The following is an 18681-nucleotide window of genomic DNA, read 5'->3' as shown; positions in this document are numbered from 1 at the left end:
AAACATTGAGGATGCAAAAAAAAAAAAAGGCAAAAACAAGCCCTTACTTTCTAGGATTTTACAGTATATTCAGACAGATAGCATGTAAATAACTAGGTATGTACTAACTGTTTGTAGAATAGATGCAAAGTCATCTGAGAGGGGAAACTCCTTGAAGCTGGCAGGGTGTGGAAGGACCTTTTGCAGAAAATGAAATTTAAACTGAATCTTGAAGCATGCTGGGGAAACAAAGGTCAGATGTGTGAGAGCAGAGCATTCTGGACATAGGAGGCAGCAGGTACAAGGCGTGGAGATGGGAGATGGAGTGCTGTGGTCATAGGGGAGCGAGCAGGCCATTGTGACTGGATCACAGAGTTTGTGGAGGGGAGTGGTGTAAGAAGACTGGAAAGGTTGGGGAGAGCTTTAAATGCCAGATAGAGAAGTTTATATTTGATCTGAATGTTATAGAAAGCCACTGGAGCTTTTCAGCAGGAGGAGCTGGGAGAGGAGAGAGAATAAGAGCAGGGAAATGAATTAGGAGGCAATTGCAGTAGTCCATATGAGAGGTGATAAGGATTTGAGTTAGAGTGGTGGCCATGCGTGAAGAAATGAGAGGGATATGAGAGATGTTTTGGAGATAGAGCTGACAAGGCTTAACATCTGATTTAGTATGGGAGGGGAAAGAGTGAAGAGTCAGGATGACTGAAGTTAAGAACTTGGGTGCCTAGAAGGATGGTAATACACTCTATAGAAATAGAAAGGTTAGGAAGAAGGGTGAATTTAGGGCAGGGGTTTGTAACCTGGAATCTGTGAACTTGTTTTGTGTTTTAACTTTGATAAACTGTATTTCAATGTAAGTGGTTTCTTCTACCAATTTTTCATGTCCTTAAACACATTATTTTGAGAAGGGCTCTTTAAGAGACTGCTGGAGGATTCCATGACACAAAAAGATGAAGAACTTCTGGTTTAGGACGATGAGTTCTATTTTGAATATATTCAATTTGAGATGTTCATTGATCATTTAGGTAGACATATCCAGGAGTCACTTGGTGATTCAGGCCTGGAGCTCAGGGGCTAAGAGAGCTAGGGGCTGAATATATAGAATATATAGAATATATATATATATAGTCATATATATAGAAATGACAGCCCAACCTTCTGAGAGCTGATGAAATCACTAAAGGAGAGCTATAAAGTGCATTCTACCAGAGAGGCCAGAATGGGCATCATGAGAAAGGAGACTGAGAAGTGATCAGACAAGTAGGAGCAGAATCAGATCTTTGTGAAAGTTCTGGCAGAAGCCATCAGAAGTCAGAACCGTTAAAGTTAAAATTTATCAGTATAGATTAAATGGTATACTAAATCTTTTCATTTCGTTTTTTAAGGACTTTCATATGAAAATTGCTAAATATTAAAGCATGCATTTTGTGAGACTTTTTCAGAATTTGAATTCTTATTATAGAATGAATTTAATAAAATCATACCATATTTTAATCCCTTTATGTAAAACTAGACAGCAAAGTGTTACCTATCAATAACAATAGCTCATCTGATAATTTGATCATCCTTTGGATTATTGATTGATTGAGAATCAACTTGGTTTTGTTTCTAATTCTGTCACTGACTTATGAACTTGGACAAGTTGCTTGGTTTTTCTGTGCTCCAGGTTTTTGGTCAGGGATATAAGAATAAAAATGTCCTATGCTAATGTCAATTCTAAATTAAATCAGTACATTATTTTAAATTATATTATATATTTTAAATTACTTTTTTAAACTCCCATTTACTAGAAGATTTTAGTGTTAGACCCGGAGTCAGGAAGATCTGCATTCAAATTTGGCTCCCTACATTTACCTCCTTTGTGCCTCAACTTCCTTACCTGTGAAATTGTGAAGATAATGCCTATATTGTAGTTCCTATCGAGAATTATGCAGCTAGGTGGCTCAGTGCATAAAGCACTAGACTCAGAGTCAGGAAGACTGTAGTTCACATTCTGCCTCAGACACTTACTGTCCCTGTGGCCTTGGGCCTGGCCTCAGTTTTCTCATCTGTAAATTGAGGATAATAATAACATCCTACCTTAGAGGATTTTTGTTATCCTCAAATGAAGTAATATTTGTAAAGCACACTATACATTCAGGTACTTTATGATTGTCAGCTATTATTTTCTGACATAGAATAAGATTTTAGATTTTATGGTTATAAATGGTTTATTTTCCTATACACTTGTATATGAACTTATTTTTGAAGTTGTCTCTGGCTCATTTATCATAAATGTCCTTTTGACTTAGGTCTAAATTTTAAAATATTTTGTTCTTGTATTGATTTGTGTATAATACGAAATAGGTAATTAAGCACAAAAAAAGGTAATTTTCTTTTTCTTTGCTTTTTTGGAATCTTAAATGAAATTATTCAGTCTGAAGAACTGGTGATGTCCCGATTGTTGGTCCCTGATTTTTCAAACCAGGCTGCCTATCTCTATGGTGAAAATGCTGTCTTTGCCTGTTCCACAGGAACTGGAAGATGTTCTTTACCTCAGGAGAAAATCACCTTCAGTGCTCATGGTAAAGTAGTAATTACAGGAAGCATGGCTTATGCTTCTTAATCCTCTTTACCATTCTTTCACTTTATTCCCTAGTCCAATGGTTCTCTGCATATAATGTCCTCAGAGGCTTACAAGACACTTATCCCTAGTTCCATAATGGACATCACCTGTTTACTGGGGGACAACAGCTGTGGTAAAATTTTCATGCTGTTAAGAGGAAGAAAATAATAATATTTTTCTCTAGAGTAGAGAAGCAGATAGGAAAGAAATTGATAAATAAGAGAAGCGATCAAAGACTGTTACAGTGGTCTGGTCATGGTAGGTACTATGTAAATATGATTAAATTACTTTTGACAAGATGGAGAAAATTGGAAAGTAGAGTCCATAATTCTATTATAATTTTGCATACCCAGTCTTCAAGACCTCCCACTTTGCCATAAGACATGCTATATCAACTTACCATCTTTTTTCTTACTATAATAGTATGATCATCTTTAAGAAGGAAGGGCACAGAGCTAGCTTTTTATCTCTACCATTATGACTTTTGGGAAGTGATGTTACAGGTGATTTAATTTAAACCCTTAATTTCTCAGAGGAGTAAATTGAAGTTAAGCAACTTGGATAAAATCCTGCAGCAGAACTAATTGGTAGACGAGTCAGAATGAGAGCAGGGACTCCCTGACTGGAGGTTTTCCCCCAGGGCTCTTTGTGTTGCAACGAACTGCCTCTTCTGCTTTGAAAAACAATGTTTATGTGGTACTTTTAGCTTTACAACAGTCCTGAGAAGTAAGTAATACTCTTCATGTTATTTATTATTTTCATGTTAAAGAAGAGCAAACTGAATTCATAGAAGTGACTAGCTCTGGTCACATTAGTAATTGTCAGGAATCCAGATTTTAACTCAGCTCTGTGGATTTTTTTTTAAATTAAAATTTTTAAAGACCAGATCTCCTTCTCTTGCCTAGATTGAAAATACAATGGTTACTTATGGATTTGATTCCACTACTGATTGGCCTGGGAGCTTTGGCCTGCTTTATTTCGAACCTGGACCAGTTTTCCTCTCCCTAGGCATTGTGTCGACATGGTATAGCCACCCAGTTGACTTAGCATACTGTACCTCACAACTCTCAAACTTGAGAGATTGACTGCTCTCAGCTGCCTAAGTTACCAGGAGTTCTAGGTGTGCACCAGCATGCCCAGCATCCCTGCTAATTCTCAGTCCATTTCCTTTTCCCACTCATTTCCTCAAAGGGCTTGAGTGTTCATTTGCAGAAATACTAAAGAGAAAAAAATAAGTTTTGAACTGTAATTATCTTTAAAAGTTTTTAATACCTTGCATTTATGTTTAATCCTTAATATCACGTGTGATTGAGATTAGATCATGGTTGGCAAGTGAAGTTTTATTAAGGAAAATTTCTGAACCATAGAGTATTTTGTGAAAAATATTTCCTTTCTGTTGCATAACATTTATCATTATGTCTTTCTTTCTTTTAGGAGACAGTATTTTAGGAGCTGGTTCTTGTGCTGGTCTTCCAGTTTTTTTCTCTAGGAACAGTGGACTTGTGGCAATTGTTTCTAGGGAAAATGTTTCAGTATTACCAGAAGACCTTGAAGATTCTTTGGCGTCTTCAGTTGCTGGACCAAACAATGAGGTATTATATAGTCCCTCAAGTTAATTGTCAACATTATATGAAAAGACTGAAAATAATGAGTGATTTGAATTTGTTCACCATTTTCTATGCCTATGTAATATAAAACATCTAATCAATTTAAAAGTTTATTTGGCAAAGTAGAGAAATTTGGAGTATATTTTTCCCTTTGGACGTGCTAATGTATGTGTTATTTAAACTTAGAAATTGTTAAGAAATTTTGACATTCCGTAGAACACAATATTTTATATATACATATATGTACACACACACACACACACACACACACATATGTGTGTGTGTATATATATAGTACAACAAAAAGATGTATCTCCTCTACACAGACAACTCCCAAATCTTTATATCTAACTGTAATCCCTTAACTGAAATTGAGGCCTGTATCTCCAATTGTTATGTCCCTCTAACACCTCAAGCCATCCAAAGCCAAATTTATCATCATTTGCCTTTACATCTACCCTACTCTCCCAGTTTCCCTTTTTTCTTCATGATACCACAAACTTCTGAAATTAAAACTTGAGTCATTTCTGATTCTTCCCCCTTTCTCATCCTCCATAGCCATCATTTGCCAAATTCTGTTGATTATACCTTCACAACATCTCTTGCCCCTCTCTACTGTACTGATCTCTACACCATTCATACTACCAGTACCCTGGTTCAAGTTTGTATCATCTACCTATGCTGTTGTTATAGATACCTACCTGGTCACTTGCCCAGTACAACCTTCACATAGCTTTCAAAGTAATCTTCCCAGTGCAGGGTTCTGATCACATCACTAGCTTGCAATCACATCACAAGTTAGCTCAGAATTACATGAACTCAGAACCCGAAGGAACCTCAGGAGCCACTAGTTGAACCTGTGCCTGAACAGAAATCCACTCGCTAAAATACCCAAGAAGTGGTCATTCAGTCTTGTTGACCTTTCATGATTGGAGAGCCAACTGCCTCCCAAGACAGCAAATTCTACCTTTGTGTATTTCTAAGTGTTAGGAATTTTTTTCCTTACCTCAAGACTAAATTTGCTTCTCAGCAACTTTCTCTCATTCCTGTTTTCTGCCCTCTTAAGGTTCAGAGTATGAGTCCTTCTTCATAATACCTCTTCAGATATAATTGGATGGCTTGCATGTCCTCCCTAAATCTTTTCTTCTCCAGGCAAAGCATTCTTAATTCCTTCAGTTATTCTCACTGGATACTCATGGTCCTCTTATCTTTCACCATCCTGATTACCTTCTCTTGCTTATCAATGTCCTTCCTAAAATGGCCCCCAGAACTGAACATGCTATTCCTTAACTGGGACAGTGTAAAATGAGACTCTTGACTTTCTAGTTTGGGCACCAGGATCCTTTGTAGCCTAAGATCCCATCTTTTTGCCTCTCATATCACATCGTTGACTGATTTTGAATTTGTATTCCACTAGAACTTACTACACAGAGCATTGGTGTTAAACTCAAATAGAAATAGAGGCCACCAAACTGCCTAAGGATCCTGCTGCATATTGACTTTAGTTTTAAAATATAATATCTACATTTTACTGTATTTTCATTTTGTTAAATATTTCCCAGTTACATTTTAATTTGGTTTGGACTACACCCTGGAGTGTTGCCAACCAGAAGCCACATGTTTAACACCTTTGGCTTAGGAGGATAAAATCATGACTTTTAAGTTTGATATTTTAAAAACAATTTTATTTTTATTTTTAATTATGGAATAAAACAAGCATTTCTATGACATAGTATAATAAAAAAGATGATTGCACATGAAACTGCCAATAGAATGACTTATTTGATCAAAGTTGTTCTTAAAACAATATTGCTGTTACTGTATACAGTGTTCTCTTGGTTCTGCTCATTTCACTCTTCATTATTTCATGCAAATCTTTCCATGTTTTTCTAAGATCATTGAGCTCATCATTTCTTATAGTGAAAAGTATTCCATCACAATCATTTATCACAACTTGTTTAACCATTCTTCAATTGATGGACATCTCTTCAATTTCCAGTTCTTTGCCACCACAAGGAGAGCTGCTATAAACATTTTCTATATAAACGTTCTCTATAAACATTCAGCTCTCTCTGAATGTATTATAGGTTCTTTTCATTTTTCCCTAATCATCTTTGGAAATAGACCTAGTAGTGGTATTGCTAGATCAAAGGGTAGTTTAATAGCTCTTTGGCCAAAATTCCAGATTGTTCTGGATTAGATCAGTTCACAATTCCACCAACAATGAATTAGTGTCCCAGTTTTTTCACATCCCTGCCTACATTTGTCACATTCCCCTTCAATTTTAGCCAATCTGGTAGGTGAAAAATGATATTTTGAGGTTTTAATTTGCATTTATTTTAGTTATTAATTGATAAATGGTCAAAGGATATGAACAGACAGTTTTCCAATGAGGAAATCAAAATAATTTATAGTTATATGAAAAAAAAGTTTGATATTTAAGGTCTTACATGGACTAGTTCCAACCTACCTTTCCAGCCTTATTCACATTTCTTTTCTTCATGTACTCTGTTCCAGCCAAACTAACTATTCCCTGAACTTGGAATGCCATGTCTTGCCTCCATGTCTTCACACCAACCATCCTGTATGCCTACACTAACCATAGGATCATAGATTTAAAGCTGGAAGGGATGTGAGAAATCATTTAGTCTAACCATATTGTTTTACAGATGAGAAGTACAGTGAGTTTCTCAAGGCCACACAGAAAGTAAATATCAAAGCTAGGATTTGAACATAAGTCTTTAATTTCTTTTTCTAAAATCTCACATTTTTTCTACTATGCTGTGGTGCCTTTTTGGAATGCCCTCCCTCCTCCTTTCTGCCTGTTAGAATTTTATATTTCACTTAAGCTCAGTTTACAATATGTTCTCTAATCCCTGCCCCAGCTGAAAGTTTTCTCTCCTTAATTTTCCTAGAGTTCTATTTGTGATCTCTAGTTTGTCCCAGTACTCTCTTATTCGATATATCCCCACTGGTAGATTCAAGCACTTTGGGAGTAGCAACTGCCATTTTTATCCTCTTGTCTCTCTTAACTAGCATAGTTCCTGGCATAAAATAAGTTCTTAATAAATGATTATTGAATTCAATTAAGATTGGTATTGCTTAGTTTGCTTTTATAAATAACTCAAACCTATAGGTGTGTTCTGCACATGTTAGGACATTATTTTTTGTTGTGAGTCTGTATGTAGCTATTTATTCCAACAACTTTAAATGTTCTGTTGATTCCATCTCCAAAATACAATTTGTTATTCCAGAGTCCAGTTTTTGAAAACACTGCAAAAATGGATGTCATAGCACAAGAAGACAAGACAAGATTGCTAAAAGCTGCTTTTCTTCAGTACTGCAGGTATACAATATTTGTGAAGCATGATTGTAAGTCCAAGGATAAATTTTATTTCAATATATCACTTAACAAAAAAAACCAACAAAGTTAGCAACTTGGAGAGGCAGGAGAGGGTGAAGAAGAAAGTAATGAATTTGGAATTCAGAGGACCTAGATTGGCATCCCAGATCCACTATCTTGGGGGATCCCTCATGTGAACCTGGGAAAGTTTCTTTGCTTTTCTGCTCCTCAGCCTCTTCATCAATTAAATGAGAACATTTTAAAGTAGGTGAATGCTGAAGTCTGTTCCACTTCAAAATCTTATGATCCTGTAACAGTCAGACCCTCAAAGGGTAGGAGTGGGAGGTTTTGCTAATGACATTGAATTGTAACTTTGAGCTTTGCAGTGTTGTGGGGGTGGGAACGGTCTGTTTATGCATATTTTAAAACCAGGCCATAAACACAGTGGATTAATGTACTTTGATGTGAAATTGAAAAAAACTGAAGTTTTTTTCCTAGGAAGAATATGAAATAACGGTCTTCAGATTATATTTGAATAATTTTTTGGTGAATATATTTGATTCTTGATTCTAATTCTGGCTTTGTCCTTAGTGAGGTATGTGACTGAGCAAATCTAACTTCTCAGCTTACGTTTTGCTGTCTGTAAAATAAGAGGACTGGGCTAGATCGAGGGTCTCTTGCCAGTAGGTTGGGAACTACTAGATGTATTAGATCTGAGAACCCTACTTTGTAGTTCCCCAAGCCAATTACTATTATTATACCTTGCCCCATGTGCCCCTCTTAGTGAATGAGGGGATTTTCAGGAGAGAAGGAATATAGCAGTCAGTTCTGTCCCCTTTGTGCTGGTCGGGGATTTTAGCATTAGTATGTGCCCATATATGAAGGCATACTCTTGTGATTTCACGGTTTCTAGGAAATGAAAAAATTTTCCCCTCTCCCCTTCCCCCCCCCCGCCAAAAATTGGGGGATCCCTGGACTAGCATTCTAATGTACTTACCTTTCTAAAGTTTTTGCTTTTTTGTATTTATCCTTTATACTATTTTCTTAACTGCGTTCAGTCTTCTGGTCAGTAGAGGGAGCAATGAGACAAGCCTTTTCTGTTTTAAAAGACCCAGCCCTTAAGCAGTGAATCTTAGTTTTTCCTTCATCTGGCCATCCATATGTGTTGTAAAAATGTTGTGACTTCACTGTAAAAGTTCTGGAAGATTTTCAGTAATCCAGGTCGGGATGGAAAGGGATCACAGAATTTCAGACCTTAAGGGTACCTTAGAGATCTTCTAGTTTAGTCCTCTTATCTTACAGATGAGGAAACTTGAGGCCCAGTGATTTTGCCAAAAGACATAGAGCTAAATAGTGGCATAACTGGGACTAAGATCTAAGCCTTCTAAGTTGAGTGCTTTTCTTTTGGGCTACACCGATAATAATGTGTCAGGTCACTTCATAACAAATCCTGAGTTTTTTACTGGAGGCTCCAGAGTGCAACATTATCAGGACCAGTGCATGTCCTATTAGTCTTTGCATTCTTTACAACACTTAGTACAATAGTAGTAGGTACTCACTGTTGAATAAATGAACAATCCTTATGGCATGTCTGTTCCTTTAGGTTTCACAGAATACTACAGGGTCTTGAGGTTTGAGTAAGAGAATAGATTGGTTTAGACTTGTAATCTTCTGTGTAAGGAATTCTTCCAAATATATCTTCCACTGAATGAGATTGTTATGTGACTTGTTCATAACACACTGCTGTTATGTATCAGAGGTCTCACTCAAAATCCAGGTCTTCCTGATTCTAGGACCAACTCTCTGTCCACTGCACTATGCTCCCTGAATATTTTATCAGTTGAGAATTTCTATGATGATTGTAGTCATAGCATTTAAGAAGTAGGCATTCATAGAGTTAGGACATTTTAAAGAGATGCTCTGATTCCACAGTCTGATTTCCTTTATTTATTTAGAAATTATTTTTATTTTGTTAAATATTCCCCAATTATATGTAAAAAAATTTTTTTTAACACATTTAAAAAAAAATTTAGCTTCAAATTCTCTCCTTCCCCAGGCCTCTCCCCCCACTTTTACAAGGTAAACAATTTGATGTTGATTGTACATGTGAAGTTGTGCAAAATATAGTTCCATATTAGCCATATTACAAAAGAAAATACAAACAAAATGAAACAATAAAAATAAAGAAAGTGGAAAAAAGTATGCTTCTCTCTGCATTCAGTGTTCACCAGTTCTCTCTCTGAAAGTGGATACCATCTTTCATCATGGGTCCTTTGGAATTGTCTTGGATCATTGTCTTGTTTTTTACAGTTGATCATCTTATAGTATTGCTGTTATCGTGTACAGTTTTCTCCTGGTTCTGCTTACTTCATTTTGCATCAGTTTGTATAAGTCTTTCCAGGCTTTTCTGAAAGCATCCTGCTTGTCATTTCTTAGAGTACAATAATTTTCTCTCAGTCATATACCACAACTTGTTCAGCCATTCCCTGGTTGATGGGCATCTGTTTTATTTTATTTTTTGTATAACCAGCTCCTAGTTTTATTTATTAGTTCAGTGGGTTTTTTTTAACTTTCAGTTTTATTAATTTCTCCTTTGATTTTTAGGATTTCTGTTTTGGTGTTTAATTGGGGATTTTAAATTTTTTCTTTTTCCAGTTTTTTTTAGTTGCATGCCCAGTTCATTGATATACTGTTTCTCTCTTTTATTGATGTACAAATTTAGAGATATAAATTTTCTCCTAAGTACTGCTTTAGCTGCATCCCACAAATCTTGGAATGTTGTCTCATTCTTGTCATTCTCTTTAATGAAATTATTGATTGTTTCTGTGATTAGCTCTTTGATCCACTCATTCTTTAGTATTAGATTATTTTGTTTCCAATTAAATTTTAATCTGTGCTTCCATAGCTTTTTATTAAATTTAACTTTTATTGCATTATGATCTTTAAAAGTTGAATTTAATATTTCTGCTTTTCTGCATTTGGTTGTAAGATATTGATACTCTAGTTCATGGTTAGTTTTTGTGAAGGTGCCCTGTACAGATGAGGAAAGGGTATCCTGCTTTCTATTCCCATTCAATTTTCTCCAGAAATCTTTTCAAAGATTCTGTCTCTTTGGGTTCTTTCTTATTTGTTCTATAGTTAGATTTATCTAGCTCTGAGAGGGGAAAGTTGTCGTTCCTTTAAGACTTTGGATGCTGTGCCATTTGGTATATATATGTTAAGTATTGATATTTCTTCTTTGGATATGGTTCCTTTTTGTAAAATGTAGTTTCCCTGCTCATCCCTTTTAATTAGTTCTGTTTTTCTTCCCTGTCACCATAGTAGCTTTTTGTGGCCAGGTTCCTTTTTTTTTCTCTTTGCTCATTTTCCCATCCTGTTTCTTTATTTGGAATTTGTGTCATTATTAGGCTTTGTGGCAGGTGTGAGGGGTGGAAGGGTACTTTCTCAAGCTTCAGGCTTTTTCTCACTGCTGTTTCAGTGCAAGTTCTGGGGGTTTGGAAGGTTTTGGTACTTTCTAGGTGGTATGATCTATGACCCGTAAGTGAGCTTAGGCAGTGGAGTTGCCAAACAGAGTCTGGTCCTGCCTAGCACTGGAGTACCCTGTAGTCTCTTTCTGACCAGTTGCCAGGTCCCCTTACCATCTCTGGCTTGGTAGGTCCCAAGACTGCTGCTGCTTCTGTTGCCACCACCTAGTCTTACTAGTAGTGTTTCATCCATGTGGGCTCCAGGCCAGCCTCCACTCCTGTGTCATAGATCTCTCTTTCTGAAGTCCTAAGGTATCTTGGGTTGAAAGAATGTCTCACCTTTTGTTAGCTCTGCCACTCCAGAATTCATTTTGAGGCATTATTTTAAAGTTGTTTGGTGCAGAATGTTGAGAGGGCTCTTTTTGATTTCTTCTAAAGGTAAAATTGACGTCATTGCTAATTGCTTGTTTAAATAGATGAAAATGGAATTATTTCAATTGTACATTATGTCTTTTTTTCATTAGTCTTCTTGCTTTCTACCAATTCTGATCTTTGCACTGACAATTCTGAACTATACACAGATAGCTGATTTATGGATGACTCCCACTTCCTGTATTTTAAAATATAATCTATTTCTTTTTTTTTGTGATATTGTTTCTGTATATGATAGCCAACACATATCAACTAATTTCTTGAAGAAAGTGTTCATGATATAAAGACATGAGGCTTCTGTGTAATCTACACCACTTTGGTCTCTCTTATACCTTTCGTCCCATGCTATTACTTACCACCCTATCCTTTCCCCTCCTTTTTATTGAGGTCATTAAGTGTGTAGATTTAATTTGGAGGGTGATAGCAAGATCTTCATAGAATTCTCTGCTTCTCTATTCTTACCAACTAATGTTGGTGCACAAGTTGCAATATTTTTCATGGTATTTTTTTGGCAGCTACTTACTTATCAGTACTTATTTATTTAGAAATTATTTTTTATTTTGTTAAATATTTCCCAATTATATGTAAAAAAATTTTTAGCTTCATATTCTCTCCTTCCTCAGGCCTCTCCCCCCCCCCCCCACTTTTACAAGGTAAACAATTTGATGTTGATTGTACATGTGAAGTTGTGCAAAATATAGTTCCATATTAGCCATATTATAAAAGAAAATACAAACAAAATAAAACAATAAAAATAAAGAAAGTGGAAAAAAGTATACTTCAGTCTGCATTCAGTGTTCATCAGTTCTCTCTCTGAAAGTGGATAGCATCTTTCATCATGGGTCCTTTGGAATTGTCTTGGAACATTGTCTTGTTTTTCACAGTTGATCATCTTATAATATTGCTGTTACTGTGTACAATTTTCTCCTAGTTCTGCTTCACTTTGCATCAATTCATATAAGTTTAAATATATAGAGGGCAATAAACAGAAGAAAAGTGAAAAAGATCTGTAAAGATTACTATAGCACATTTTTTTTTTCTTATCAAGGAATGTGGAACAGTCACACTGGGACTCTAATACCATAGTCTTGAATATGCTTATAAAGATGATAGGAATTTCACTAAATGGAACAATTGCACTGTCATACTGGAAGAGACAAAATTATGAGACTATTGAGGGATAAATATGTAAAGTAGTAGAAAGAGAGAAAGATATGCAAGGTTTAGAAAAATTCTCAGACTTTATACCAAAAAAAGCTTACTGTATGCCTACTTTGCCATCTATAAAAAATCTTCTTGAGCATTATCTTTACTTATGAGGGTATTAGTAAGGAGCATGCAAGATTTCATAAACAATATTCAACCATGGGCTACATCTTTACCATTGTTCAGTTGTCCAAAAGATGTAGAGATTATAAGATCCCATTGTGTATATTGTTCGATATTTATGAAAAAGCATTTGACTCAGAGAGCAAAACACTTTTTCCCCCCCAACAAGGTGTTTCCTATCCATATATTAAAATCATTTATTATTTCATCCCTGAACTTCTAATCACAATATTTTTTAAAGGAGTTTATGTTCTGGTATTTACCCAGAGAAAATGTATATTTCTTTATTTTGGTCATGACTGTTTTTAAGAATTGGTGCAATCAAAATAAGGTAAGCTAAGGCACAAAGTTCTGAGCATGATCAATTTATTAGGAAAGTGCAAATTTACCAATAAATAGGATCTTGGCTTCCTCAGCAAAGCTAAGACCCCTGAGAGTGAGAATGGCTAGCCTTTTTATATTTTCAGGGAAGTGCAGAACAAAGAACAGGACTTCATAAGTGGAGAATAACTTATGATTGGTTAAGAGTTTGACATCATAAATGGTGAAATTAGTATGATTACTTACAGAGTTGTGGCATAGGGGAATGAGGGGCTAGCAACAATCCCCTCCTTCCCTCCTGTGACTAAGAAATGTTCATTGTTTGAGTCCCCCTGAAAAGTCAGAGATAGTGGACCAGAGTTCTTTGGATAACAAACCAGACATCCTTGAAGGATAGCTTGGTGCTGTAAAGAAATTGGACTAGATTCCCTGGTGTCCACCTGCATCCCTCAAGGATAATAGATTTCCCTGAGGCAAGAATAGAACAATCGTTAGCAGGAGAACTGAACTTCTAAACTTAGCTCACAGGCAAAGAAACAAATTGCCTAAAGTAATCATACAAAATGGGACAATAATACAGAATTGTCTCAATTACAGAGTAGAGTCAATATTAAAATGATACAAAATCAATTCCTTCAGAATTATTTTCTTAATCAGATTGGGCATCTTTTGACTTCTTATATTTATTCCGTTAGTGAAAGAAATCTAATGGGTGGTTATTTATATACCTATGCAATTTCCTTTCTAATTTCTAATTTTGTTGCAGAAAAGATCTAGTTCATGCCCAAATCATGGTTGATGAACTGTTTTCATCTCATTCTGATTCGGATTCTGACATTCAGCTGGATAGAGCTGTGACCCAAATCAGTGTTGATTTGGTGGATGACTACCCAGCTTCTGATCCACGATGGGCTGAATCTGTCCCTGAGGGTAAGAAAATTAATAAGCTTTTAACATTGGTTATGTTAATTTTATTCTGAGAAGGAAAGAGGGTATTTTAATTTTATTTTATAAAAAATTACAGTAGTAACCACTATTATTGCAATTTATGAAATATGTGCCAGGCACAGTGCTATGCCCTGGGGATACAAAGAAAGCCAAAAGACAGTTCCTGGCCTCAAGGATCTCTCAGTCTGATTGGAGAGACAACATACAAACAACTATGCTCAAACTAACTGTATATAGGATGAATAGGAAATAACCAATTGAAGGAAGTCACTAGAATTGGGGTTGGGAAAGGCTTTCTTAGGAGATAGGATTTTAGCTGTGATTTCAGGGAAGCCAGGAGGTGTAAATGATGAGGGGGAGCACTCTAGGTATAGGGGACAGCCAGTGAAAATGTCCAGAACCCAAAGATTGTGTGTCCTGTTTGATGAACAAAAAAGAGGCTAGTGTCACTGGACATATGATCATATTTTTATTTTTTTCCTTGTGTTAAAAGTTATGATATTTCCAGATGCAAAGCCATCCTTACATTCTACTTATAAATTGTATTTTGTCCCAATTGATTTTTTTTAGCATCTACTGTTATATTTTATTTGCAGATATTTTATTTAGTATTTCATATCAGTATAAATTAGTGCCACTAGTCTATGGTTTTCTTAGTTTCATTTAAAGTTTAGAGATCAATATCTTATTGCTTGTGGAAGGAGTTGGGTATTTTACCATCTCTTTCTATGTTTTGAATAAGCTTTATTAACTCAGGAGTTATTTGTGCTGTAAAAGTTTGATAGAATTTACTTTTGAATACCTGGACTGCATTGGGCCTAGTATCATTTTTGCAGGTCACCTCTAAAATCTGCTAACTGTGCTATCTTGGGGAAATATATTTACATCATTTTTTTTTTCATTTCTTAAAGTAGATTGTCAACTATAATTTTCAGATATTTGGCATATATGATCAGGAACTAAATAATGAATTTAACGTGATTATTGCTTTCAGCTCACATAAATCATATGTATAATCACATAAGCGACAACACTTGGTATCAGACTCTCTTTATCCCCTGTTAGTTATAAGAGACTGCCAGAGTTTGCATTATAATTTTATTTTTGAGTAGTTTCCATTGCTGAAATTAAGAAAATTGAATCTACATACTTGATGGCCATTCTTTATAGCTATCAGCCTTTAAATGCTATAAATGATTAACCTTTTTTAGTGAGATGATTATGCAAAAATATCAAAGGGAGGATCTCTCTCCTGATAGCACTAGAATTGTTTTTAAAAAAAATGGAGAGTCCCAACAAAGAATTATTTTGGTCTCAAAAGTGTTCCTCTAAATTTTACAATTCTTGGATTATGTTACCAATAGTTGTCTTTCTGTGTGCCTAATGTTTGATTTTACTCTTCTTTTTTTTATTAGCAATAATATAAAACTAGAACACACTTAGTATTCAGATTTTATCATTATGTTTTAACAGAAGCACCAGGATTCAGTAATACATCACTTATCATTCTTCATCAACTAGAAGACAAGATGAAAGCCCATTGTTTCCTTATGGATTTTATTCATCAAGTAAGAGTCTAAATTGTTGAGAACTTCAGACACCCAGGATCAAAACATTCCTGGAGAGATGTGGGTTTATCACATCTTTTTAAACAAATGTTTTATTAATAGTTTTAAAAATCAGTACTGTAATTTCCCAGTATCTTTCTCCCTCCCTCTTTCCCCCTCCCCTGCAGTAAATCTCTCTCTTGTAACAAAGAAATACAGTTAAAATAAACTGACATATTGACTCTCTGGCAGCATATGCCTCATTCAGCCCTTACACTCCACCTCCATTCCACTGAGAACAGAAAGGTACATTTCATCATAAGTCTCCTGGAGTCAAATTAGTAATTGCATCAATCTGATTTCTCATGTCCTTTACAGTTTCTCTCTCTGTCATTGTGGTCATTGTGTGTATAGTTCTCTTGGTTTGACTTTTTTACTTCACTCAGTGTCAGTTCATACAAGCCTTCCCAAGTTTCTGAGTTCTTCATGTTGTTTCTGTTACATTCCATTACATTCAAATGCCAAATTTTATTCATTATTTCTAGTTTTTTGCTACCTCAAAGAGTGCTGCTGTGAGTAGTGTGTGTGTGTCTTTTTGTCCTTGATTTCCTTGGAGGATATACTAGATATATATACTCTAGTAGAGAAATTATTGGATCAAAGCATATGAACAGTTTAATGATTTATCACACATAGTTCCAAATTGTTTTCTAGAGTCATTAGACTATTCAGAACTCCTCCTATTAGTAAGTAGTGCTAACGTGCCTGTCTTCTAGTCATACCTCCAACATTGTCTTACCGCGTTTTTTTAAACCATTTTTGCCTGTTTAACAGTTATGAGGTGTACCACAACTTTCTTCAAGTCCATACAATGAAGAAAATGGAAAATCTAATCCCCTTAATATATTTTATTGAGAGAGCTGCCATTGTGGGCATGATCTGCTGTCATACATGAATAATATTTCTCTAATATTTTCTGTAAAAATAATATTTTCTGTATTAGGAAGAAAAAATTCTGGAAATTTAGGGAGGAACTTTCTAACATAAAAATAAGTTTCAAATTTAGGTGGAGGAAGTAAGAAAAAATGATTTTTTAAGGAAGATATGACAAAGGTCATATTTATATAATGCTTTAAAGTTTATCAGATGTTCTCACAATAACCCTGTCCAGTTGGTATAAATATTATTATTATTATTTTATGTATGAAGGACCAAGTTCAGAGAGATTTGCCCAACGTGACCTAGCTAATGAGTGGCAGAGGTAGCACTTAAACCCAGTTCTCCCTATCCATCAAAAGAAGAAATAACTTGTTTGATCAGATTGTTGGAGTTTTCTTAAATATGGATTAAAAAGAATGTTTACTGCTGGATATAATTGTCACACAGTTATTCATTAGGCTCCTTTAAGAAATAGTAGTTGCCTTACAAAGGAAAGCTATGATGAGGTTTTGGATTTTTTTTTAATTACTATATCATTAAATGTCTGTTATGGGCTTTCTGTCCTGAATTTTACATTCTTTTAATTTTAAGCTGTTTTTTACATGTCGAGTTTGAAATACCTATGGGACATCCAAATCAAGATGATAAAAGATGATCAAAGCTTTGAGCTTTTAATTTTGAGCCAGAGTTCTTAACTCTAGCAAGAGAACTTACTGTATAAGTCATCGCCTTAACTTTTTGTCTTCTAAGAAGGAATTTTTAAGAATTTCAAATAAGGATTTGCATATATCCATGTCATGTTTTATTCTTTTGTGTGTGTGCGTGTGCGTGTGTGTGTTACATGTTATAAGTTGAAGTATCTAAGTATGTTTTTTGTTTATTTTCATTAAATAGGTATACTGAGTTAAGTCTAAACTTGGAACATGGAAATACAGTAACATAATAAATGTAGTAATGGAATACAATTTAACTTCATTATGTGTCCAGAGTGAGTTTCACTTATAAGAATTGTTCAGTGCTATGATATAAAAAAATTATATTTCATAAAAATAAATATTTGTTAAGTGCTATTGAGTCAAGGATATACCTGAAAATTTAGAACTGCCAGGTCATTTGCTACAAGGTGACTAGGTGATAATGTCAGAAGTCAAGGCAAAAAGGTAGGCATTGAAACAAGAAGGTCTACAAGTTGTAGGAAAGGGTGTGTTCAAAAAGAAATACTGAAGTGGTTCCTCAGGTTTATTTTGCCCATAGATTTCTTTGATACTTCTGATAGAATGAGGACAGGAAGCCTACAAGAGCTCCCTGACCTTGACTGGAAGAGGGTCAGATACTGTAGGAATCAAAGAAGATTTCTTAAACTCAATCTAGGTGAAAAATTAACTAGATTTTTAAAATATTACTATAAATCTTTTCTGAGAGCATGTGGTCTATCTTTTTCACAAGGTTGGCTTATTTGATCGTCTGGGCACCTCTCCTTTAAGAGGGATGCCCATAGCAACACGGCTATTGCTCTGTGAACATGCTGAAAAGTTGTCGGCTGCCATTGTTCTCAAAAACCACCATTCTAGACTTTCTGACCTGGTGAATACTGCTATCTTAAGTGCTTTAAACAAAAGAGAACGTGATGTTCCACCAAGTCTTACTCCTGCAGATGTCTTTTTTAGAGAGGTAAGATGTTATCTTTCTTGGTATTTATCTATTTGGTAAAGCTATAATGTTAATATATATAATATAATATAATTATGTATGTAAACATGCAATACAGCACATTACATGTTATATATAATATATATGCATTTAATATAAAATGCTTATTACTTGAATAAATAAGAAGGGAGAGTTTGCAGAGAAAGGTAATGAAATCTGTTTTTTACATGTCAAGTCTGAAATACCTATAAAGACGTCCAGATCAAGTTGATAAAAGGGAGTTGGTGATGCAGGACTGACTGGAGCTCAAGAGAGACACTCTTGCTGGAAATGGAATTCTAGGAGTCATGTACATAAAAATAATTAAATATGGAAGCTGATGAGATTAGTATGTGAGATAGTATAGAGGGAATAGAGGTGCGGCTATGGACAGATCTTTGGAAGACATGCTTGGTGAGTGGGTGCGTCAGCAAAGAAGACCGAGAAGGAACAGGCAGATAAATAGGAGGAGAACCAA

General features: G+C 35.2%; 1 protein-coding gene across 1 annotated transcript in view; it reads left to right on the top strand.

Moving 5' to 3' along the window:
* Nucleotides 1-18681, top strand: part of NUP133 (nucleoporin 133) — a 69392-nt gene that overhangs the window by 19717 nt on the left and 30994 nt on the right. Inside the window, exons 10-15 of the mRNA XM_036757187.1 lie at nt 2396-2543; nt 4019-4176; nt 7446-7537; nt 13847-14010; nt 15502-15596; nt 17961-18185. Of these exons, the coding sequence (XP_036613082.1) occupies nt 2396-2543; nt 4019-4176; nt 7446-7537; nt 13847-14010; nt 15502-15596; nt 17961-18185 (882 nt within the window). The remainder of the gene's footprint in view (nt 1-2395; nt 2544-4018; nt 4177-7445; nt 7538-13846; nt 14011-15501; nt 15597-17960; nt 18186-18681) is intronic.

The sequence above is a fragment of the Trichosurus vulpecula genome, chromosome 4, assembly GCF_011100635.1.
Source record: "Trichosurus vulpecula isolate mTriVul1 chromosome 4, mTriVul1.pri, whole genome shotgun sequence".
Lineage (NCBI taxonomy): Eukaryota > Metazoa > Chordata > Mammalia > Diprotodontia > Phalangeridae > Trichosurus > Trichosurus vulpecula.
The sequence above is the reverse complement of the archived record's forward strand: the minus strand, read 5'-3'. Positions and strand labels throughout refer to the sequence as shown.